The 23682-nt window shown below is 39.2% G+C and overlaps 3 protein-coding genes across 6 annotated transcripts; all 3 read left to right on the top strand.

Annotated features, from left to right (window-relative positions):
• The first annotated feature begins 1366 nt into the window (after positions 1–1366).
• LOC137952281 (uncharacterized) lies at positions 1367–12241 on the top strand. The gene is made up of 3 exons (XM_068799400.1): positions 1367–1477; positions 2772–3036; positions 11748–12241. Exons 2-3 carry the CDS (start codon positions 2854–2856, stop codon positions 12027–12029), a joined length of 465 nt encoding a protein of 154 aa, XP_068655501.1. The 5' UTR covers positions 1367–1477; positions 2772–2853; the 3' UTR covers positions 12030–12241.
• An 884-nt stretch (positions 12242–13125) lies between these two features.
• LOC137951855 (squalene epoxidase 3-like) lies at positions 13126–18429 on the top strand. Its single transcript, XM_068798808.1, has 8 exons — positions 13126–13584; positions 14588–14699; positions 14852–15026; positions 16612–16780; positions 17006–17224; positions 17326–17601; positions 17715–17993; positions 18126–18429. Exons 1-8 carry the CDS (start codon positions 13351–13353, stop codon positions 18237–18239), a joined length of 1578 nt encoding a protein of 525 aa, XP_068654909.1. The 5' UTR covers positions 13126–13350; the 3' UTR covers positions 18240–18429.
• Positions 18430–18765: 336 nt separating this feature from the next.
• Positions 18766–23078, top strand: LOC137951800 (uncharacterized). 4 transcript variants are annotated; one of them, XM_068798719.1, is made up of 3 exons: positions 18766–18917; positions 19436–19545; positions 20699–23078. In XM_068798719.1, exon 3 carries the CDS (start codon positions 20901–20903, stop codon positions 22641–22643), a length of 1743 nt encoding a protein of 580 aa, XP_068654820.1. In that variant the 5' UTR covers positions 18766–18917; positions 19436–19545; positions 20699–20900; the 3' UTR covers positions 22644–23078. The 4 variants fall into 4 exon arrangements, with proteins under 4 accessions (XP_068654820.1, XP_068654818.1, XP_068654819.1 ...); XM_068798717.1 differs by having other exon boundaries at positions 18766–18929; XM_068798718.1 differs by having other exon boundaries at positions 18766–19086; positions 19483–19545.
• Positions 23079–23682: the final 604 nt, after the last annotated feature.

Here is a 23682-nt window from a genome sequence, read left to right as displayed (position 1 = left end):
TTACAAGCTAGACAACAATTGGAGTAAAAAAGATTAATATTGGTGCATTTTAATCCATTATTGAAATTCAATCCTGAACCTCCCATATCATTATTTTTTAAAAATACATGCATAATTTTATATATAATTTATTCGAAGCCACCCCTACGTCTGAGATCATAAACAAGGAAAAAAAAAAAACTCTTTGTCCCTTCCTCATGGCTCCTAAAGAAATTGAAAAGATATTTTAGTAGAAATACGTTATAGAGACTATTGGTGTTTTTTTTCAATAAATGTTGAAAAAATATTTTTAGTGGAAATATAGGGACAATTAGTGCATCATGTTTTTTGAAAATATTTTTCTAATTATAAATTTTTGTTAAAAAATCATATAATTTTCTAAGTAAGATTTTCTTGCCAAGATGGGCTAGAAGACCGTATAGAAAAAGTTTGAATAAGTATTTGAATGTTGATGATATAATCCTTTTAGCATGAGGCAATTTTCATAGCAATTTTGTATTTGATATTATATTTGATTAAAAATTTATCAATAAGTATAATAATATATTAAATTAATTATTAATTTTTATTTATTTCCTTAGAAAAGGTAATAAGAGGTTCATTTAACTTTCCTAAGAAAAATTTAAAATATTTATTTTAATTTTCTAGTAAGTCTTTAATAGCAATAGGATTTTATTTAAAGGATTTATAGTTTTTTTTGGGTGATTGTAAATTGATAGTGATATTTCATTTAATTTTGTTGTGTTTGATTATTGTATGGAGTTTATTCATACTGTTATGTAGTGTATGAAGTGTTTAAACTATTTCATGAAGTGTATAAACAATTTGATGGAGTGTTTATGGAATGTATAGACAATTTTATGGAGTGTTTATGGAGGTATTATGTATATAGATTATGTCCAATTTTAAATAGAGGTCATGCCGAATTTTATATAAGTATTATATACATAGATTATACTTAGTTTTAAGTAGATGTCATGTCCAATCTTATACACGTATTATATATATAGGTTATGCCCAATTTTATGTAGAAGTCATACCCAATTTTATGTAAAATATATGCATAATTTTATATACAATTTATTTTATATATATTTTTTGAAAATTTTTAAATATATGTAGAAGCTTGAGCTCGGCTCGAATTCGATTAAAATTTTTGGGCTTGAGCTCGATAACAATTTAAGGCTCGAGATGAAGTTTGGCTCGAAACTCGGCTCAAACATAGGCAGGTTCGGGTTCGGCTCGGCTCGATGCCACCCTTGGTCACCTCTTATTTTTACTTTATTTTTATTATTTATTATTTATATATATATATATTTTTATTTTGTTTATATTATAGAATGAACACAAGGAGGTTATCGGATTCCTTCTCAAACCTAACATCCAGAACTTCTTCGTGATATCGAGGTGCTTTTCTCAGAATCCGTTGGCTAGATTTATCGCGCGGGACGATCGTGTGGACCTTCTCCTATTTCAGGTACCCTGCCATCCTCTCTTCCTTCCTGTCATCGCCCAACGAACCATTGTCGTCTACTGCAAACTTCGTTGAGAGTTTGCCACTGACCGTCCTGCTTGCAGTGGAAACTGAAAATGTCATTATCTCATTCATTTATCTGATTTAAAATGTTATTTTCCAACGACTAAATGCCTGCGCCTTGCAAGATAAAAAAGTAGTAATGAATTCTCTATATATTTCTGAACTTCTTCATGCAATAACTCTTTCCTCTGCTCGCTGTTGTCCTTCTCTGGTCAGTCCATTTTCCCCTCTAACTATTTTCCAAATGTTTGTTCTAAATATCACGTTGCCATGCTTTTAGAAGTCACAAATGGCCCTCTCTCTCTCGCCAATCTTGCGAATTCAGGTTTTGGTTTTGAGGATTGCTGAGATATTTTTTACTAGAGTAAAAGAGTGTTGAACTGCCGGCGTCACTGACACGAGCATTCAACTAGAACGCCTGGCCAGTTTCTTTCACCTACTGTGGCTGCTCTTACGGTTTTGAGTTTGATGGTTGGATATATTGAACTGCATAACTTAACTATCCTGCTAACCTTCATTTCATTGTTTTTAGTGTCTAGGATTTGTTATAGTTGTTTTTAATGAACTGATTGGTGGAAAAAGGTGATTTTGATTCTTTTAGTGATACAATAGAATAAAATTTGACTTCTATAATTCTTCTCAGTGTCTTGCTCTGTTGCTTCATGACTACCCAGAATCAATTATATTTGCTTCACTCTGAGTCTTCCTCATAAAATCATCATTCTCATTTTCACGACAAAATGTTGTTGGCAACATCACCTGTGAAAAGGCACAAATTCGTGTCACAATTTTTGCTTTTTCCTATTAAGGAAGAAAGGCATCAACTGATGGACTAACAGATGTGAATTAATAACATGTTGTTAAAGAAGTTGGAAAAGTTCATTTAAAAAAAAAAAAGTTGGAAAAGCTTTTCTTTTTCAGTAGAGGCTAGAAAAACTAATTCGACTTGATTTAAGTGATTTTGCATTTCAATTTGGTGGTTTTAACATTCTGTCAAGTTTTAGGTAATCAGAGTACAGAAATAAATAACTGCATCTGTATAACCATTGATAGATTACGTGCTTGCTGTTTTCTGTTGTGTGACCATGCAAATTAAATAAGAGAGAATGGTTTTCCATGTGTTTGTGGGGCTGTCTTATTACATTATTTTTTCTTTTGATTTTGTTTTGGTTTATATTTTCATCTTACAATTGATTTAATTCAACTTAAGTTCTTACTGGTTGTTTACTGCCAGTTATGTTTGTTCAAATTTGAAGAAGCAATAAGGATCTATATTGTCAGTGTACCATTCCATAGAAGAAAGTGCCAAGGGGAAAATGCCTCTTTACGATTGCATGCTTTTACTGAAGCCTAAAGTGGTAAAGGAAGCTCAAATTGATTTGCTTAAGCGGATTGGGGTGCATGTTTTCAGAAGGAATGGTGTTCTTATGGATACGAAATCATTTGGAAATGTTTTTTTGGGTTATGGTATCAAGAAGCTTGATGGTAGATACTACCGGGTGATTATCTCTATGTCCTTCAACTGAAATTATTGATTTCTCATTCATCTTTATTTTCATATCTGTAACTTTATATTCCTCATTGTCCTAACAGTCTATATTAAGCAGTTATATCTTGAAGATAGATTTTTTTTTTTTATATAAAGAGAAGTATGAACTATTTTATTCAATGGCATTCCTGCCAGAGAATTCATTATACTTAGTATTGTTGTTTGGTGTTGCTCTTATCCCATATGTTTGCTCCTCAGTGCCTCCTTGTTACCTTTCCTTTAATAGAATTCTCCAAATATCCTAAAAGACAAAAACAGGGGTGTTCTTGAACTTTACGGGAAGCTTGCTGTTTCTCTCTACTTGTGAGCTTTGATTCTGTAAACCTGCTGGTGTTTGAGTGATGCATTGTCCGAGAACTTGATTTTGGTCTTTTCTGCATGGTGTTTAATGTATTGAGTGGCAGATGTATTTTCTTTTGATAAAATCTGTACAAGAAAGGTCTTGAAGAAGAAAAAGGAGAAGGAGAGGAGAAGATGGAGGAAGAAATGAAGAAGAGATAATAGAAATAGATAAGAAGAGAAGAAGAAGAAAGGTGCAAGAGACAGCACCATGTTAGGAGGTAGAAATTGACTCCCAACCCTATTTTAGTATGCTGCTTAAGTGAAAATTACATGTAAGGATCAAATTGCCCTTCTAAAACTATTTTACATATAAAACTAATTAAAACAGCAAATAACTCGAACAAAAGACACCCAATGACATCCTATCACTTCACCAGAACTAAATACCTTAGAGGGACCCCAGGTATATATAAAAAGACAATAATGCATCTGAACTTCAGCATGTTTCCATTAGTTACTTGTCCTCTTCATTGATACTTTACCAAGTATAAAAAGTTTAACTCAGGACACATTTGGTGGTTGAAAGTGGTTGGAACTGATGATATCTGTGGTTTGCAGAATATTACTCGTACATTTATCTTAATACTAATGAAAATACTAGGTGACGTGTTGCTTAGTGGTGGAAACTGTTTTATCAGAGTGCTGAGAGATCAGGTTCCTCTGTCAGTGTTCTTTAGTGAACATGTTCAGGCATGGATTGTTGCCAAGTAGTTACTGCTTAAGTCATTTGGTTGGTTGGGCTGGATCCATTTAAGTAAGAGAAGAGATTGCCTTCTTATGTGAGATTGGAGGAGCACTAATTAATAATTTACAAAAAAATTTCTAGAGTTGATGTTTCCTTAGTTAAAGAGTCACCATGATAATAAGCCAGTAGGAATGTGACTGAAGTAACTTGCAAAAGACAAGTGAGATTGGATTTTCTTCTAATCAATGTAAAAAATCGGCAAGTGGGTTGACCACCTTAGTACTTTTGATTACCACTTTATAGTCACCCTCAACATCTAAAAGAAAAGATATCTACTGCAATAAATACAACATCCCATTTTTACCTATATGGAGTCAACCCTTTTTAAATGACTAGAGTAAGAGACAAGATGACTGCCCTCAAGATTTCTTAATATACCACTAACTTCACCAGGTTATGGATTACCTTTTGAACTCCTATCAAAGTTTCATCTTAAACAACCTATTGAAGGATTGAATTTCTTCTCTATAAGATAGAAATTTTTTTATGCAAGGTGTTAAAAATAGCCACATGGATCTAAGATTAGAAAGATGTTGTGATTATTACTTGGAAAGAAGCTTTCTAACTTTGGCTAATCATTTTGGAATAGACCTAGATCTAATTTTATCTAGTATCAGAGCAAATAACTTCACGTGAGCCTCCACCCAAAAATTGTCCACATGTAAGCAGCATAATGAGTGCCTATATGTGAAAAGGATTGTTAAGAATAGTTCAATACTGATCCAGGATTAGAAAGATCCTATGCTTATTACTTGGAAATAGACCTCCTAACTTCGTTTTGTTGTTTTGGATGGTCCCGGATGTAACTTTAGTTAAAAGCATACTATGTGGTACTGATGTGGTCTCTAGTCAAGGAGCTAAATGTGGGGCTTAAAACTTCAAAGAGAAAAGAGGCTGAATAAGATTTATATTGGACAAGCTCCCAAAAATAAATAATCAACGATCTCTCAGTGTGTTGGTGGGAAGGTTGCTCTCCAATTACAGAAGTTTTCAATATTTTAGCCTTCATACTGGGCTGCTAAGTGCAAGGATCTTGCATTAAGTGTATTTTAGTCATTTTATTTCAGTTGGCAGGAATTTTTTTTCTTAGTTAATAAACTCATCAACTATTGTGAGAGGAGGCATCTTTGAGATCTTGAAAAAGATACTTGAGTGACAAGTGAAAGTGGGGCGGTCATAACTCCTATAAACATCACGTATCAGCTGAAGGATTTTTCCCTAGGGGGATATGATTGATGCGAGGGCATGTAGCTGCTAATATGTGGAGTGTATCGGCAGATATGTATCAGATTTTAGATTGTCTGCAGAACACAGATATGCCACCTCTGAGTGGTACTGCCATTCTCTAAGGGAGTAGAGGTTGCAGGATTTAATACCTTAAACCTCCCTCTCACCTTAGTCGCAAACTTGAAACAAAAACTGCTTAAAGTTAGGGTTGGATTTATCTTTATTACTATGTCAGAACTATAACAACTGTTTCTTGGTCTGATGCCAGTTTAAGTGCAAACCTACTGGTTTTCCATTCTCCTAGACTCCTATAGATCTTAAGTGCAAACATGGTTTTTAGCATGTGTTCTTTGTTTCAGGCTTATGTTCCATAGAGATTCTACATTGGTAAGTGATATGAAAACAGCTTTAGGAAATCCTTTGTTCTTTAATTGGAGTATTTGATCTTTTATGAGGATGGCTTGGGGAAATTGGGGGGTAGGTGTCATACCTAAAGGTAGCATCCTTGTTGTTTACTCTGCTCTTTTTAGTTAGTATGATGATATGGTGGTTGAGTGGAGAGCTCTCCTCCAGGCTTTACACCAGCCACTTCACTTACCCTCGCAAAACTGAAGGGGACTCTTCAGTAGTCATCAATTGGGATGATAGAAGCAAGAGCCCATAGGGTAGATTTTTATTATACTTTGATTCACTTACCCTCGCATTACTGAAGGGGACTCTTCAGTTGTCATCAATTGGGATGATAGAAGCAAGAGCCCATAGGGTAGATTTTTATTATACTTTGATGAGTTAAGAGGATATTTCTAATACTCTTAGCATTTTTTGGCTTCATTCTCGTAGGTGCGTGATAGACTGCCGGTAACCCAAGTCTACAGTGGGAGGGGTAAAAGAGGAAAAGAAGTTGGAGGGCGTATGGAAGGGGCTTAGGGCTTCAGAGGAAGCTCCACTTGGCAGCACTAATACTATCCTCTAAGAGACAACTAGTTAATGGTAGAGAACAATGGGAATAAGAGGCATGGGAAAGGAGGGGAGAAGGCACCAGAAAAAGGGAGTAAGTGGGAGGCACTAGACCCTCGAAGTCTATTAAGGCACTGTAGCTTGAAAGTTTTGGGCATGGTGAGGAAGGAAGAGTTGAATTAATGGAGAAGGACGTTTCGGGTTTGAAGAATGGGGTGGAAGAGTTGAAATCAGATATGCTAGCGATTCAAGAGCTTCTAATGGAGGTCAGAGAAGGGTTGCGAGGAGGAGAAAAAAGGAAAATCCTTGATGAAAGGGTCGCGAGGAAGAGAAAAAGAAAAATCCCTGATGGAGGAGACCTTGGCAAACCGCACAGGTAGCGGCATCAGAGAAGGACACATACGGCCGGAAATGTGGAGAAAAGAGGTTGAAGGTTAGACTTACCAATATTCTCAAGAGATGGCCCGTATGGGTAGATGTATCGCGTTGAGAACTATTTTTGTGTGAACAGAGTAGAAGAAGAAGAAGAAGAAGAAGAAGAAAATTCTGGTGGTGGTGGTTTGCTTGGAGGGAAGTGCGTTGAACTGGTTCCAAATGATGGAACACTGTGCGTCGATGGTCAACTGATCATAGTTGAGAGCTGTGATTCTCCACCACTTCAAGTCGTCACAGATGGGGAGCTTGTATGAGGTTCTCATCGCTCTTCGGCAAGACGACTTCATGACGGAGTATCGGGAGAAGTTTGAGTTACTGTTGGTCCCTTTGGAGGACGCCTCTGATGAAGTGCTATGGGAGCCTTTATAAAGGGGCTGAAGGCGTTCGAGCTATGCGTGAACCAACTGAACTCTCTCCTCTGACTAATGGAAGCAGCTCGCCCAATGGACGAGCGCGAGTCGGTGTTGGATCGAACATGGGATAGTAAGTGGCGTGGGACTGGGATGGATCATACTGACGATTGAAACGTCGTCCCGGAACACCCCGGATACTGAAACCAGCAAAGCCCCTCCCCCTCTTGATGGTGCTGCTGTGGCAAGGCTCAGTGCCGGACCCTTCTCTGGCGGCAGCGGTGCAACCCAGGCATACCTTTCAACGGTTTTCTGAGGTGGAAGCTTAGGAAAAGAGGGAGTGAGGCTTCTGTTTTCACTATGACGAGAAGTACTATCCTAGCCTCTGATGTCGGCTTTGACAAATGAATGTGATTAGCATCTCGGAAGAAGAAGAGGATGAGCCGCACGGGACTAAGGACACAAGCATAGCAAAGAAATAAACTTTCACTCAACATCTGGTGATGATGTCGATGAACGCCTTGTGCAGCGGATTAACCACGAGCAATACACTTAAGCTTCGAGGCTTAATTGACAAGCGGGAAGTGGTGGTCATTATTGACAGTGGCACCTTCCATAACTTTGTCTGCTCATCACTGGTCTAGGAGTTGGACCTTCCAGTGGTGCATAGCAGACCCTTCGTAGTCACCATGGCTGATGGGTATTGTATCCATGATGATAGGCTCTGCCCCGACCTCGAGATTGAAATTCAAGGGCTACGAATCAAATAGCACTTCTATCTGTTCTCCATGGTGACTGCCGAGATAGTGTTGGGGTTGGCATGGCTTTAGCTCCTGCGTGATGTCTGTCTGAATTGAAGGAATCTCTTAATGACATTCGAAATCAATGGGAGAAAGGTAAAGTTGTAAGGAGATCCTGCTCTAGCCACAGTCGGGGTGTCTCTGTAAGTGATGATGAGAATTCTGGCGTGTGAGGGACATTGTTGCCTATTTGAGTATAGTGGGATTTCAAAGGTGGACGAAACCAACATGGCTGAAGCTTCCCCAAATATTACTAGACTGATTACTAAGTTCCTACACGTATTTGGAACTCCAAAAGGGCTACCACCAAACACGACCATATGACCATTCCATACTCTTAAAAGTAGGTGAACAACCTCCCAGTATTCGACCCTCCCAGTCATTCTATCAAAAGACTGAGATAGAGCAGATCATGACGGTGATGTCGTCAATCAAAATTATAAGACTTAGTAGCAGACCCTTTTCTAGTCCAATGCTATTGGTTAGAAAAAAAGACAGGGGATGGCATTTTTGTGTTGATTACAAAGCACTCAACAAGATTAAAGTCTTAGACAAGTTCCCTATTCCAACCAAAGAGGAGTTCTTGGATGAATTGAGAGGAGCCAAAGTGTTTACCAAGTTGGACCTAACGTTAGGATATCACCAAATCAGAGTCAGATAGGAAGACACACTTAAGACAGCCTTCCGAACTCATGATGGGCATTAGGAGTACTTGGTGATGCCATTCAGCCTCACTAATGCCTCCCCCACATTCCAAGCCTTGATGAGTTGGATTTTTCAGCAACACCTTTGTAAGTTCATACTAGTTTTCTTTGATGATATCCTCATTTACAGCTCTGATTTTATCACTCACTTGGACCATTTGTGGTTAACCCTCCAAATACTAGGAGACAATCACTTAGTAGTTAACCACAAGAAGTGCTCTTTCCGCAAGCAACGGTTGGAATACGTGGGTCATTTAATTTCGGACTAGGGTGTCTCAGTTGATCCTTCTAAGATCGAGGGCATGCTCTAGTTGGGAGCTCCTCAGGACGTATAAGGACTTTGAGGATTCATTGGGCTAACAAGTTATTATTGTAGGTTTGTGGAAGGTTATAGTATGATTGCGGATCCCCTCACGAGTCTACTCAAGAAAGACACCTTCCGATGGGACCAGGAGGCTTAAACAACATTTGACAACTTAAAAAAGGCAATGCCCATAGTGCCTGTTCTAGCCATGCTGGATTTCTCTGAAATAGTCATTGTTGAGACCGATGCTTGCGGGAAAGGAATTGGGGTAGTACTCATGCAAGGGGTCGCTTACTTGAGCCAAATATTAGAGAGAGCTTGATCAAAACCAGTCTATGAGAGGGAGCTCATGGCCATTGTTCTAGCCGTCCAAAAATGGAGGCACTATCTTATTGGGAGGCGCTTCATTATCAAAACTGATCAAAGAAGTTTACGTTTCCTAATGGACCAACAGTTGATGACCGAAGAGCAGCAAAAATGGGTGACCATGCTAATGGGATTTGAATTTGAAGTACTGCAGAAGGTGGGTCATGATAACAAGATGGCTGATGCACTCTCACAAAAGGAGGGTTTCCTAGAGATTTCTGCTCTCTTTTTTGTGTTTCACCGGTTTAGAGAAATTAGAACAGGAGACACAACAAGACGACAACCTCCAAAAGATCCAGCAGGAGTTGCTGGTGGACAGCTCTGGCATCCTCATTACAGCATAGTTAAGGGCTATATAATGTTCAAGGACCGCCTAATGCTACCCCCTTCCTCAGCCTGCATTCCGAGACTACTCAAGGAATTCTACTCCACCCTTTCAGTTGGCCATTGGAGTACTTTCGCACCTAAAAGAAGATCGCAGCATGGTACATTGGACTGGTCTTAAAAAGAGACGTGCAACGGTTTGTGGAATCTTGTGACGTTTGCCAACGAAACAAATACAGTGCCCTCACATCGGCGGGATTGCTCCAGCCACTTCCTGTCTCTATCTAGGTTTGGGAAGACATATCAGTCGATTTCTTAGGTGGACTTCTCAGGGCTCATGGCTTCGACACAATTTTGGTTGTCGTTGACAAATTGACGATGTATAACCATTTCCTACTCCTCAGCCATCCCTACACTGCAAAGCAATTAGCTGACTTGTTTGTCAAGGAAATCATAAGGTTACATGGGTTTCCACAATCAATTGTGTTCGACAGGGACTGAGTGTTCATTAGCTACTTTTGGAAAGAACGTTTCAAGCACTTCGGCACTCAACTCCAAATAAGTTCCTCCTATCATCCTCAGACAAACGGACAAACTGAAGCAGTAAATCGATGTTTGGCTACCTATATCCGATGTCTTGTGGTAGACCATCTTAAGACCTTGCCCAAATCCCTTGGGTTGAGTTTTGGTACAATACCACTTATCACCGAGCACCGGAACAATATTGTTCAAGGCTCTATACAGGAGGGAACCCCTTTCCCTTTTAAGGTTTTCTGATTCCACATCTCTAGTAGATGAAGTCAATCAACAGATACATGAGTGAGATACAGGCAATTTAGATGTCCCAATCCAGAATGAAGAACTATGCTGATCGCCAACCCTGAGAGGTTCAATTTCAGGAAGGTGACTTGGACTTTCTCAAACTACAGCCCTATCGCCTGAAGTCTTTGGCTCGCAAATCGAATGGAAAACTAAGTCCTAGATTCTATGGACCCTACAAAGTGCTGGAAAAGATTGGTGCAGTAGCCTACAGGTTGGACCTACCACCATTATCCAACATCCACTCGGTCTTTCACATCAGCCAGCTAATAAAATCAGCAAGTGCCCCCACTTTCCTGTTAGCTGCTGTTAGCATGTCTAACAGATGACTTGATTCTTTCTGTTCAGCCTGCACAAGTCCTTAGTACTTGACAACTTCCTGGTCGGGACTTGGAGGTATTAGTCCAATGGAAGGACCTACCAGATTTTGAAGCCCCATGGGTAGCTTATCAAGGTGCCACAGAAAAGAGGTGTGAGGGGGGTGTGGGTGGGGGTTAATGATAGATCCACGTTAACCCGTCTACAGCAGGAGGGGTAAAGAGGAAAAAAATTGGAGGGCGTATGAAAGGGACTCAGGAGTCCACTGAGAAAGCTCCACCTGGCAGCACCGGTACTGTCCTCTAAGGGACAGTTAGTTACGGGCAGAAAACAATGGGAATAAGAGGTGTGGGAAAGGAGTGGAGAAGACACCAGAAAAGGAGTAATGGGGAGGCACTAGATCCTCCAAAGTCTAGTAAGGCACTGCAGCTTGGAAGTCTGTGGGAAGGAGCTGTCTCAGAGTTCAGGGTGCTACTATCAGCCTCTTTTTTTTTTTGTTCTTGGGTCTCAACAGTACGCTAGTGGCATTGTTAATGAATTGGTTAGAGAGGGGGTCACCTGGCACAACCTTGCTATTGGTTCCCTTTGATTTTCTGTATTTTTTTCCTCTTTATTTTTTGTTTCCCATGCTTGTACTTCTTCTTTGGGGGCCCGTTCCTTAATGAATTTTCTTTTCTCTCTTGCTTCAAAAAATTAAAAGAAAATCTTGTCTGCAAAATGATGGATTGAGCTATAAAGTTGATATCTGCAATGCAACTGTGAATTGTTGAAGCATGTGACAAATTGAGAAAAAAATGTGAGGTTTGGAAAAGCACTCAAGCAGGTCCAGAATATGAGGAAGGGAATATACATAAATACGAGAAAGAAAGTTAAGTGATGCCAGTCTGATGCAAGTCTGGCTTCCTTGGAAGTCACATAGACTGTTACAATTATTAATTTGTCTTACCTCCTTTAGTGGTTACTTTTGCAGGGTACGCTTCTGCAGATGACTATGATGGTTACACCCAATTTCAACAAGGAACTTCTGTACCTAAACAAGGAAGACCGCCTCTTGCGATGGCTTCTTGTGAAGCACAGGGGCACACCATATGCGTCAGACTTTGGTGATAGAAGGGGAATGGATTTTAGTGACCTATCCAGAGGCAGCTTGCATTTTGGTGAGCGGGATGACGATGTGGATGTAATCGATGATGATGATGATGATGATGATGAGGACAATGAGGAATATGAGACTGGAGAGACCAACTATTAAACTTCAACCGGGTACCCACTTGCAAATGCTTTTTTGTATGAGCATTTCATTGCTGAATGCTTTAAAACCACACTAGGGTGAAAATTAAGTACTAGGAAACTGAATAATGTATTTCCAGCAATTATACTCATTCGATTTGCGTTGGAAGTACTTCGAAAACTATTTGCAGAAATTGAATTGCTATTTCAATGCATTGATATCCTTCCTATTGAGTTGTAAAAATTGACTTGGAGGTGAATCATTGACCTTTAACTCAACGTCTCAGAAATAAACCATGTGCAGAACCACTGAGGAAATTTTGTAGATTGAATTAGTGAAGTTAGCAGGCCTTCTTAAAGATGAAGGCAGATTTTTCAACACTAAAAAAAAAATATAATTTTGCTTCGTAGATTCAATTGACTAGAACAGGTATTGGCTAGCCGCTCACCAGGTTTTTACGGGTTGGGTCAACTCCCTAATCAACTACCATTGGCCCCAGTTCTACGGATTAATCGGAGACTCCGTAGGGCTAGCTCGGGTACCAATAGGCTCGCCCTTGAGCATCCGAGCTACCATTTTAGTTTGCCTTATAAGCCAAAGATATAAGCCAAGGTATGCCTCAAGTATGACCGAGGTCCATTCGTACCCTCTCTTCATCTTCTCCACCTAACTTAATAAATATTTGTGTGCAGTTGTGCTTTTAACTGTTACAAGACATGGTCAAGATTTTTCGAAAAAAAAAAATTGATGGTACATAAAATCATTAATAAATATAAGAAATGATGTGATAGTGGTGGCTAAATTGAGTATATATAAATATAAATAACCACATGTGACAACAATTTTAAGGGTTAAAAAGAGTCAACAATCTTGACCACAAGATCACAAAAAAAAAAATCCAAAAAGAGGTCCACCAGACACCTTCGCAATTGCTAATCACCTAAATTAAACTTCACTTAATCTTTATTATTATTAAAGCCCCTTGATTTGTTCCCACAGTTTCTAAAGCCGAATTTTGTATGGGTAAAATTACGAAAACACCCCTGCTCGTTGCATTTGATCGATGGGAATGGGCTCATTTGGATTGTTGTAATGTGCTCCAACGGCTTCTACGGTGGTTACATCCTCACCGGCTTGAGGTCGATCTCAATACGGCCATGGCCCTCGTCCACGTATTAATCACTCCTGTCTCTGCCAGTGATCGATTGATTGTTCTCGCTGCAAGAAAACGTGAGGCTCCCCTTTAATTGCCAATTTCCGCTATAACCTTGGGCGCCTCGGGGAGCCGAAGTCGATATCGAGGTCTTTGGCAAGCTGCAACCGGCCGTTTCCTCCTTCGAAGATGCTGCAGGTTCAGTATCTCTTGGGAGGATTCGTAGCTTCCCTCTTCGGCTTTGCGCTGTTGCCTGGATTGCGCTGGAGAAAGAAGAATGGCGGTGGTCATGTAGGGAATTCGGCCGGGATCCGAACGGGCGGAGCGGATGTTGTGGGGAATGTCTTGCAGGGTGGTGGTACGGATGTGATTGTTGTGGGAGCTGGTGTTGCTGGGGCCGCCCTCGCTTACACGCTCGGAAAGGTTTGTTTTTTTTAATTTTGATTTGGGTGGTTAAGAAGTTGAATGTTTCTGGTGTTTGAGAGGTCTTGAAGAGTTCTGGATGATTGTGGGAAGAGAGGGTTTCGGCTTGTTTATGGTGGTACTTTGTGTTTTTGTTTGAGTTCCGTTAGAGATCTCTATGGGTATTTACTGGGGATACGAAATTGAGAAGAAATGAGATCCTTTTCAGCTTTGTGTTTGGCGAAAATCAGGATTCTTTTTTTTTTCCATTTCAAATTGAATTTTCTTGGTTCCTCATTAGTTTTTAGTTTAGTCAGTCATTTGTTCTGTGGGTACCAAGCTGCCGTTTGTGGACTATAACACCCTGTTGGTACTCCTTGAAATCTATATCCTAGGAAAAGCTAGAAATTGGGTTTCCTGATTAATTGTTTCCCAGAAATTTATTGAGTTGGAATCTGATCTGTGCTCTACTAGGAAAATGACTGGGAATTTATTCTATTTTCCCTAGTATTTGTTGGTGCAATTTCTAAGGAAATGATGGAAATTTATGGTATTAGATAGTGATGCATACTTACATTCATGTATAAAAAGTTAAATTTAGTAGAACCTTGACGCTAATTGTTATTATACCGTATAACATTCATAGATTTGTTATGAATTTGTTTCTCTTTTGTTAGCACAACCCTTGTGGAATTAGATGACACCAATTGAACGTGAAAAAAATTTTCATCTCAAAATGCTGACCAAGGCTGAAAATCAAAAGCTGGTGGTGACAAGCATTTTAACACAATGAAAAAACTAAATTCCATATGCTGTTTGAAAATGAAGCAAAGAACTGTACCATAAAAGCAAATAGCAACTTATATTAACTAGGAATATCTTGATAAAGCACAAATCACAAGCATCATATAGTAAATATAGAGGCTTGATATTTGTTTTCTTGTTTTCTCCAACTGTAAAGGTTTGGATGTTAAGAGTTTTTGTTGTTAAAAACATTATTTCATATCTTACCTTGTTGAAACAGGATGGACGCAATGTTCTTGTGATTGAGAGAGATTTAAGTGAGCCTGACAGAATTGTAGGAGAACTGTTACAACCAGGTGGATATCTGAAGCTTATTGAGTTGGGACTCGAGGGTAAGCGCGGGGATCTCTTACTGGCATTGATGCTTGAGAGAAACATATTAAATGTTGCAACTTAGATTGATCATTCTTTTAACCACAAAGTATTGGTCGATTGTTTTTCTCGAAGATCTCATTAAATCTTTCAAGATATTATATTCCTACAGATTGTGTGCGGGACATTGATGCACAACGGGTGCTTGGTTATGCCCTCTTCAAGGATGGAAGAGATAAAAAATTGTCATATCCTTTGGAGAAATTTGATGATGATATTTCCGGGAGAAGCTTTCATAATGGGCGTTTCATACAGAAGATGCGGGAAAAAGTGGCTTCTCTTCCTAAGTATGCACTCTCACTCTTGCTCTCTCTCCTGCTTTTTGTAAATAATCAGTGGCCAAATGATTTCTTTGGCAGATGGTAGATCTTTTCTGTGACTTGAGTGGTTTCTTGGTTAACTACTTGAGTAGATCTTTTAATGAAATATTAGAAAATGTTTTCTTGGTTGCTTGAGAGAGGTTTCTCATAGGCATCACGTGTAATTGAATGGGAGAAAAAAAAATGCTAGTTTAGGTTAAAATCTAAATAACTGTAATTCATTAACTTCTTCTATTTGAGCCTCCATAATGGTATAGTTCTTTAACCGTCTGGGATGCATTACTGCACTAAACTTGTGGGCCAACATGCAGTTAGCATACATGTAGCTGTCACCAATATGTTAGATAAGTTCTCCTTGAGCTCATGTGCTAATCTTCTTGATGGCTGAGACATTCCTTATCCTCTGGGTCACTCTCTATTTCTGTTAAGGAGAAGTTGGACACCCACATTTACATGTGGCTATGGTGGACTGTATTTGGTAAATTTTCCATATAAATGGGTTGCCTTATGTGCTTATGCTACAATTCAGTCATCTTTCCTGTTATTTTTCTCACCTAATTATTTTGTTTCTTATGCTCTTTTCTATCACAAACAATTTCTTTTAACTCCTATATTTTGCTGCCTAGTCCTTTTTAAGTAATTCTTCTAGTTGTTTCCTCATCTGTTCATGTAAAATAAGTGCTAGCATTCATGTGTACAGAATGACATATAACCTTGGTCCCATTGGGTTTACTGGTTGGATTCGTTCCTCATTTTACTCTTGCCAATATTGACAATTTTAAAATTTTAATTAGAAAACTCATGAAGGAGAGAATACATTTGAGATTGCAGCACTTCAAACTAACAAGAACTAGAACAGCAAAAGTTATAGGAGAAAGAAGAGTAATCAACAATGTTTTTTTTTTTTATGAACAATGTTATTGGCCCTTCTGGGTGTGGGATTCAGATAAGTATCAATTTATATTCATCTCATTAAAATGCATAAAGAAGTGCCTTGGGGGGCAATTTCTTCCTGGAGGTCAACTGATTTCAACTGCTGCATCCCCTTCAACTATTAAGGGGGAAGAGTATCTGTCCATTTGAGGACCTAGAGTAGGACTCTTACCTTCACTACTGTGGAATCACACTGACTGAAAGGGGACGAAGAAACAAGACAGATATTACTGGATGAATAGCTGTTAACTCTACTATCACCAACTGGTCTAAGATTCCTCCTTGATCTACCATCAAAATTAAGTTTCAACCATTCAACAGAAGCAGGACTCCAGTCTGTGGGACAATGAATGACATGAATGGAAATGCTAATCATGGTTTTCCAATTTCTCTAAATAATGCTGCTGCTACTTTAAATTCTTCCAATGGTGGGCAAAATGCCCATCTCTGGACTACCATCTTTTTCATTCTTGTTGAATTGATAAAAAGTAGTGCTTACATCGATAAAAGATAGCACATGGATTCTTAAAGTACACTTTTTTCGAAGTTTTTTTGCCTTGCATTGTAGTTTGTTATATAGTTTGGTAACTGATCCAGTTCTTGTTGGTGTTTGCTTCAGTGCTAAACTTGAGCAAGGAACTGTTACCTCCCTTATTGAAGAGAATGGAACTGTTAATGGAGTGAACTACAAGACCAAGAACGGTGAAGAATTAAGAGCACATGCACCTCTGACTATTGTTTGTGATGGCTGTTTTTCGAATTTGCGGCGCTCTCTGTGCACCCCTAAGGTGAAAGTTTAGCTTACTATTGTCCATTATGTATGTTTCTGTTTTTGTCTTTCTGAGGATTAGCTACTTACTGTTGAGCATCCTTTGATCTTAATATTATTGTTCTGAATCGCAGAGTAATAAAAAAGTTAATTTGGAAGTGTTTTTGTTAGATAATATTTAACAAGATGTCTTGGTTGCTTGAGATTAGATTCCGGTTGTATTTGAACTCTTTTATGTCTGCAGGTAGAGGTTCCATCACACTTTGTAGGTTTGGTATTGGAAAACTGTGAACTTCCATACCCAAACCATGGACATGTTATCTTGGCAGATCCTTCACCCATCTTGTTCTATCCCATTAGCAGTACTGAAGTCCGGTGTTTGGTTGATGTACCTGGCCAAAAGTTACCTTCTGTAGCTAATGGTGAAATGGCCAACTATCTGAAGACTGTTGTGGCTCCACAGGTACCTTAAATTTAACTTGACTAGATGTTTATGTTTTTGGCACGTCCAGATCCAACGTGTGTAGCATCATTTATTTAAGTACATGGTTTTTATTCTTTCAGCTTCCAGCAAAGCTCCATGATGCCTTCATATCTGCTATTGATAGAGGAACTGTGAGGACAATGCCAAACAAGAGCATGCCTGCATCCCCTTACCCCACTCCTGGGGCTCTTCTAATGGGTGATGCTTTTAATATGCGCCATCCTTTAACTGGAGGAGGAATGACTGTGGCCTTATCTGATATTGCCGTCCTACGCAATCTTCTTACACCTCTACGTGATTTGAGTGATTCATCTGCTCTATGCAATTATCTAGAGTCCTTCTACACCTTGAGGAAGGTAAGGGTAGTGGTTTCCTTTTTTTATTGATCCTCTTTCATTCCTTTTTTCTCTATTTTAATCTAAAAATCTGTGCTGACATCCTTTTTTGTTAATATTTTTGGCTTTTGAAGCCTACTGCATCTACAATAAATACATTGGCTGGTGCTCTATACAAGGTTTTCTGTGCCTCACCTGATCAGGCAATGAAAGAAATGCGTCAGGCGTGTTTTGATTACCTAAGCCTTGGGGGTGTATTTTCATCTGGACCTGTTGCTTTGCTATCTGGTCTAAACCCTCGCCCATTGAGTTTGGTGTGCCATTTCTTTGCGGTGGCTATATATGGTGTTGGCAGGCTGCTACTGCCATTTCCTTCACCGAAGCGTTTGTGGATTGGAGCTAGACTGATCTCGGTCAGTATATGCTTTGCCATGCCTGTGTTTTAATTTTTTTTTTTTTTTTTTTCCTTATAGCATCTATAGACTTTTATTTACTTCTGCAAAGTTGGGTTTCTTCATTCTGTACATTTCCTCTTCTCGTTTCAGGGTGCCTCAAATATCATATTCCCCATTATCAAGGCAGAAGGTGTTAGGCAGATGTTTTTTCCTGCTACTGTTCCTGCATATTATAGGGCTCCTCCCACCAGTGAAAAGATATGAATGGCTGCAATGCGAACTTAGTTTTCTTCAGGTGTTAGCATTAGGTCCACTCAGACCTGCTTAGGGAGGCTTGTTCTAAGTATTGTACATGTTGTCCAACAAATATAAAATTTGGTGCTTCAATCTGGTTTGAACCAGACTGAACTCTTTCAATATTTTAATTTTTGATCAGCTTGTCATTTGACTCTTATATCTCGCGAGTCCAGAAAAATCAGGGCCTACTTTTAGTTTTCAACGGTAAAGACGACAACACTTACGAACCACTTTTCTGCAACTAAGAATCTAATCCGAAATCAACCGCTCTGGTTCTTTCCGTCGGCATGGAACCTGCATCATTGCGTTGAGCTTGTCGCTTCCAACGAAGATCAAAATCCCGGTTTCAAAGGAAAAAACACAAAACAATTCTTCGAATACCTAAAATAGCCCTGCATCTTTCTAAAACATCTACTCGTGGATGACCCTATCATCCCCAATCTTTCGTCAGAATCCCAGAAGGGTCTTCTTTTCCACCTTTCCCTTTCTCTCCTCTCTCATCTCCTCTAATGGCGTCACTCTCTCTCTTCTCCGAGAGGCTTGGTCTCGCTTGGTCTCCCTTGGTCTCTGAAAAGCTGCCGTACTAGCCTATGTTCTTGCTTGGTCGAGCTTTAATTCCAGAAGTTGCTCGGTCCGGATGCGGAGGTTAGCGGGAAGGTGCAACTGAAACGAGCTGACACAGCTTCGAACAATGTTTTCTTTATCAGTATATTTTATTCTCTTGGAGCTTAAACCCTAGAAGAGGAGTGTGTGTTTTGGCCTTACTGGTTTGAAGCTGTTCTGAGATTCGATGTCGGAAGTGGGATTTTTGGGGGTTTGTTTTCTTGTTTTTTTTTTTTTTTTTTGAATTTTCCTTTTGTTCAATGGTTCTCTCTGTGTTGATGTAGTGCAATGTAATTTGGTCTTTTCCTTCTCTCGTTTAAGTCCAGCTTTTGCAGTTTTTCTTACTTGTATCTATTTCTGTTTTTACTTGAGAAATCAGTACAATGTCCGGGGAGGTGAAGTTAGGCAGAATCTCAATTTCGTTTGATTCTCCTCATTCATTTCCTTATTAACTATCTTTACCACCTTTGCATTTGTTTAATATTACTGGTGTATGTGTTATTGTTTGTTTCTCGTTGGGTATACAATTACTCCTCTGACGAATTCATTTAAATTTTCAGGTTATCGAATTTCATTCGAGGCCTGATTTCGCTTGCTGATTGAACAGGTGTTTTGAATTTCACGCGAGGCATGTTTTAGCTTGCTGATCGAACAGTTGTCACGTAGCAAGGTACGGGTTCCTTATGTTCTTTGTGTAGAAGTTTATTCAAGGCCTGCAAGTGGTGTTGCCGTACTTTTCTTTATGTTTTCATCTAAATTGTGTTTCTGAAGTTCTATATGAGTTTTAGCCACCTGTAAACTGTTGACATCTGAAGTTCCAATGTGGAGATTTTCAGAGATTTTTTCTACATGGGCGATGATGTTTCTTTTTTTATCCCTAACGAACATAAACATTCTGTAGTAAGAAGATCATCTTGACTATAGTTTACTGTAACCATTTGGGTCTCCTGAATCTTGTAGTTACATGAGGCAGAAAATCGATCACCTCTAGTGCACGGATTTGCTGATAAGAACAGCCAAGGGTTAAATATTGAGGGGGGCTGCTATTTCAATTAGCTAGATGAAGAAACGCTGTCTTCTCTGAGGTGTTTGGTTCACATCTTTTGGCAGCTTCCTGATCTTTGCTCTTCTCTCTCCATATCTTGGCTGCATATTCCCAGATCTCACCATCATATACTGATAGTTTTATGTTAAATCTGGAGATGTCCTGCAATCTCTTGTTGTGGGTGATCCTGCTTCTTTGTCTTCTATCCTTTAAGCTGAATTGGTCTTTTCCTCTCCTCTTGATAAATTCTTTCGCTTTTTCTTTAGAAATGATAGTTGTCATCATTCCAAAAAATATGTATATATATATATAGATATATATATATATATATATTTCTGCTAATAGGTTATCCAGAACTCCAGGAAAATTGCTTGTACTGAAATTATTTCTAAACATAAGTTAATTCTTTCTTTGGTAGGAAATATGAAGTTATCCAATATCCTGCTTGTTACATTAAAACTTCTTTTTCACCTGCTTTGCCAACTAAGGCAAATTAGGCAAGAATTTTTCTGTTCTCCTGCTAAGCATTGAAGCAGATATTCATTTCCAAGAATTGCTCATATCTTTTTTATTTCTTTGTAATGTCTTATGCCTTGTATTGGTAAAAGAAAGTTAATGAGTATTTGTGTCTAGTAGCTACCTTTCAAAGAAGTTGTGTCCGTGGAGAACTTCATTCCACACTAGTTACTGTCTTTTGCCCGAAATTTAGCTTTTTCGTACACAAATTTAGCATTATGGAGCACTGTCCTAACTCCTGCTTTGTCTTTGTGTTTTGCAGTATTTTACCTGTACTCTCATCACTGTGCAAAAATGTTTAGGCGCTGCTTTCTATGGCATTTGGGTTGAAGGATAATTGTATTTTAATATTATTTGGCCAGATTATTTATGTTCCTCCCCTGATGTCATTAGCAAGCGAGGAATGGCAGAATAGAAGGCTCATAATAGCATTGAAGAAGTGTTAGCTATTGTGGTTGTTATAGATGGAAGATTACAATTTTTCAGTGGGTCAAGAGTTTTCTGATGTGAAGACATTTCGGAAAACAATTAAAGAAGCAGCTATTGCTCAACACTTTGAGCTTCGTATAATCAAGAGCGATCTCATCCGTTATTTTGCTAAGTGTGCTAAGGAAGGTTGTCCATGGCGCATCCGTGCTGTTAAGCTTCCTAATGCTCCAACCTTCACAATAAGGAGTCTTGAAGGAACTCACACTTGTGGTAAAACTGCACAACTTGGACATCATCAGGCTTCAGTTGATTGGATTGTGAGTTTCATAGAGGAAAGATTGCGTGATAATGTGCATTACAAGCCAAAGGACATACTACATGATATCCAAAAACAGTATGGGATCACAATACCTTACAAGCAAGCTTGGCGAGCAAAAGAGCGGGGTCTTGCTGCCATCTATGGGTCCTCAGAGGAAGGATATTGCCTCCTTCCTGCATACTGTGAGCAAATAAACAAAACCAATCCTGGAAGTATTGCACAAGTATTCACCACAGGGTCTGAGCACCGGTTTCAAAGACTTTTTGTTGCTTTCCATGCATCAATCTATGGCTTCATTAATGGCTGCTTGCCCCTTATTGGTCTGGGTGCTTTACAGCTTAAAAGCAAATATCTCGGTACTTTGCTTTCTGCCACATCTTTTGATGCGGAAGGGGCTTTATTCCCATTAGCATTCGGTATAGTGGATGTGGAAACTGATGAAAGCTGGATGTGGTTTTTGTCTGAGTTGCATAAGCTACTTGAGATGAACACAGAAAAAATACCACATCTTACGATTCTATCTGATGGACAAAAAGGAATAGTAGATGCAGTGAAGAGAAAATTTCCTAGTGCTTTTCATGGTTTCTGCATGAGACACCTAAGTGAAAGCATTGGGAAAGAGTTCAAAAACTCGAGGTTAGTCCAGCTTCTTTGGAAAGCTGCTTATTCAATCACTACTTTTGGATTTAAAGAGCGAATTGCTGAGATTGAAGAGGTTTCGGCAGATGCAGCTCGATGGATCCAGCAGATTCCTTCTTCTCGTTGGGCTGTTGCATATTTTGAAGGCTCCCGTTATGGTCATCTGTCATCAAATATAGAGGAGTTCAATAGATGGATCCTGGAAGCTCGAGAACTACCAATAATCCAGGTTATCGAATGTATTCACTGTAAGCTGATGGATGAGTTTAGTGCAAGACATGAGAAATCCATGTCTTGGAACACGGTTCTAGCTCCCTCTGCAGAGAAAAGGATGTCAGAAGCCATGTCCCGTGCAAGTGGCTACCAGGTTCTCCGCTCAGATGAATTTGAGTTTGAAGTCATATCTCCTGACCGTTCGAATATTGTGAACATTGGAAGTCGCTCTTGTTCATGCCGTGATTGGCAGGTCTATGGCTTGCCTTGCTCACATGCCATTGCTGCACTCATTTCATGTGGAAAGGATATCTATGAATATACTGAGAAGTGTTTCACTGTTGCTAAATATCGTGAGACCTATTCCCAACCAATTTATCCTGTTCCAGATAAAAGTGATTGGAGTAAGGCAACTGAGGGTGTTGGGGATGACGACCAACGGATCGTCCGGCCACCCAAGTTTCGAAGACCACCAGGTCGCCCTGAGAAGAAGAGGCTGTGCATTGAGGATCTTAATAGAGAGAAGCACACAGTTCATTGTAGCCGATGCAACCAAACGGGACATTATAAGACGACTTGTAAAGCTGAGATCGTCAAGATGTTGTAGTATTAGAAGAGGGTAAGTTTGTATTGTCAGTTTATACATAGTCAAGCAGGATTACTTCATACATATATATCATATCAAGACGTAGTGTTGCATGTTGATAAGATGCTAGTCAGGTAGTGGTCTCTTGGAAAGTCTGTACCTTCAGTGTGCTTTTGCCAACTTCAGGAATGGAGGAAAGTTGGGGATCTTCTTTAGCTCATTCTGGTTTGTCTCACAGTGTCTTTATACTGCAAGAGTTGCAGGGATATCTTTTGAAGACATCCCAATGCTTTCCTTTTAGGTATTTTTTATTGTACTTTATGAACTTGTAAGTGTAATTTTCCCTTTTTCTTGATCCAAAGAGATGTAAATGTGTTCTACATTCAATGCTCTTTTTATTTTGGTAAGAGATTTTCAGTGTTCAGTGTTCTATGAAGCATTTGCAGTTTGGTACAATGCCATTTGTTTATGGTAACCTTAGCACTAACAGAAAAACCAGCAATGTCAAAGAACTCTCATCTTCAATATCATCTACTTCTTTTTGGATTAAATCCAAGCAGCCGACATGGGTTGGTCCAGAGAAGAAGAAAGGAACAGTTTGATGTGAGACCCCATGGATTTCTCCTAGTAAAGCTCGAGCTTTGCACTGATAAGATTGCAGGGGTTTAGAAAGGAAAGTGCCGAGTCAATTGGTGAAGCTTGAACATTGACAAACAGTCAACACATATTGCCAAGAGTTTCAAATATTGAGTCTATTGGCACTGATTGAATTTATAGTTTATGGTTCTACAGACAAACTGCAGAGAGCTTCGTTTTCAAAGATCCGTCTATGTAAGAATACCACCCGCTTCCTCTCATCCGATTCAAACCTTTTTCCCAATCTCCTGTGCGAACAAACGAAGCCCTCTTCGTTGTGTCGAAATTCGTCACCAATCTTACAAATCTCAACAGTCTCAAGCCAGAAAGATGAAAACGACCGACATTTTGAAAAGCCCAACCACGTTGGGTACTCGTCCGATGTCGAAATGATCCTGCGGAAATTCCTTTCTAGGATTCCCTT

This window comes from Aristolochia californica, unplaced genomic scaffold (assembly GCF_029961685.1).
Source record: "Aristolochia californica isolate CCGP_79_NKW_82.1479 unplaced genomic scaffold, dmAriCali1.0.hap1 SCAF_15, whole genome shotgun sequence".
NCBI lineage: Eukaryota > Viridiplantae > Streptophyta > Magnoliopsida > Piperales > Aristolochiaceae > Aristolochia > Aristolochia californica.
The sequence above is the reverse complement of the archived record's forward strand: the minus strand, read 5'-3'. Positions and strand labels throughout refer to the sequence as shown.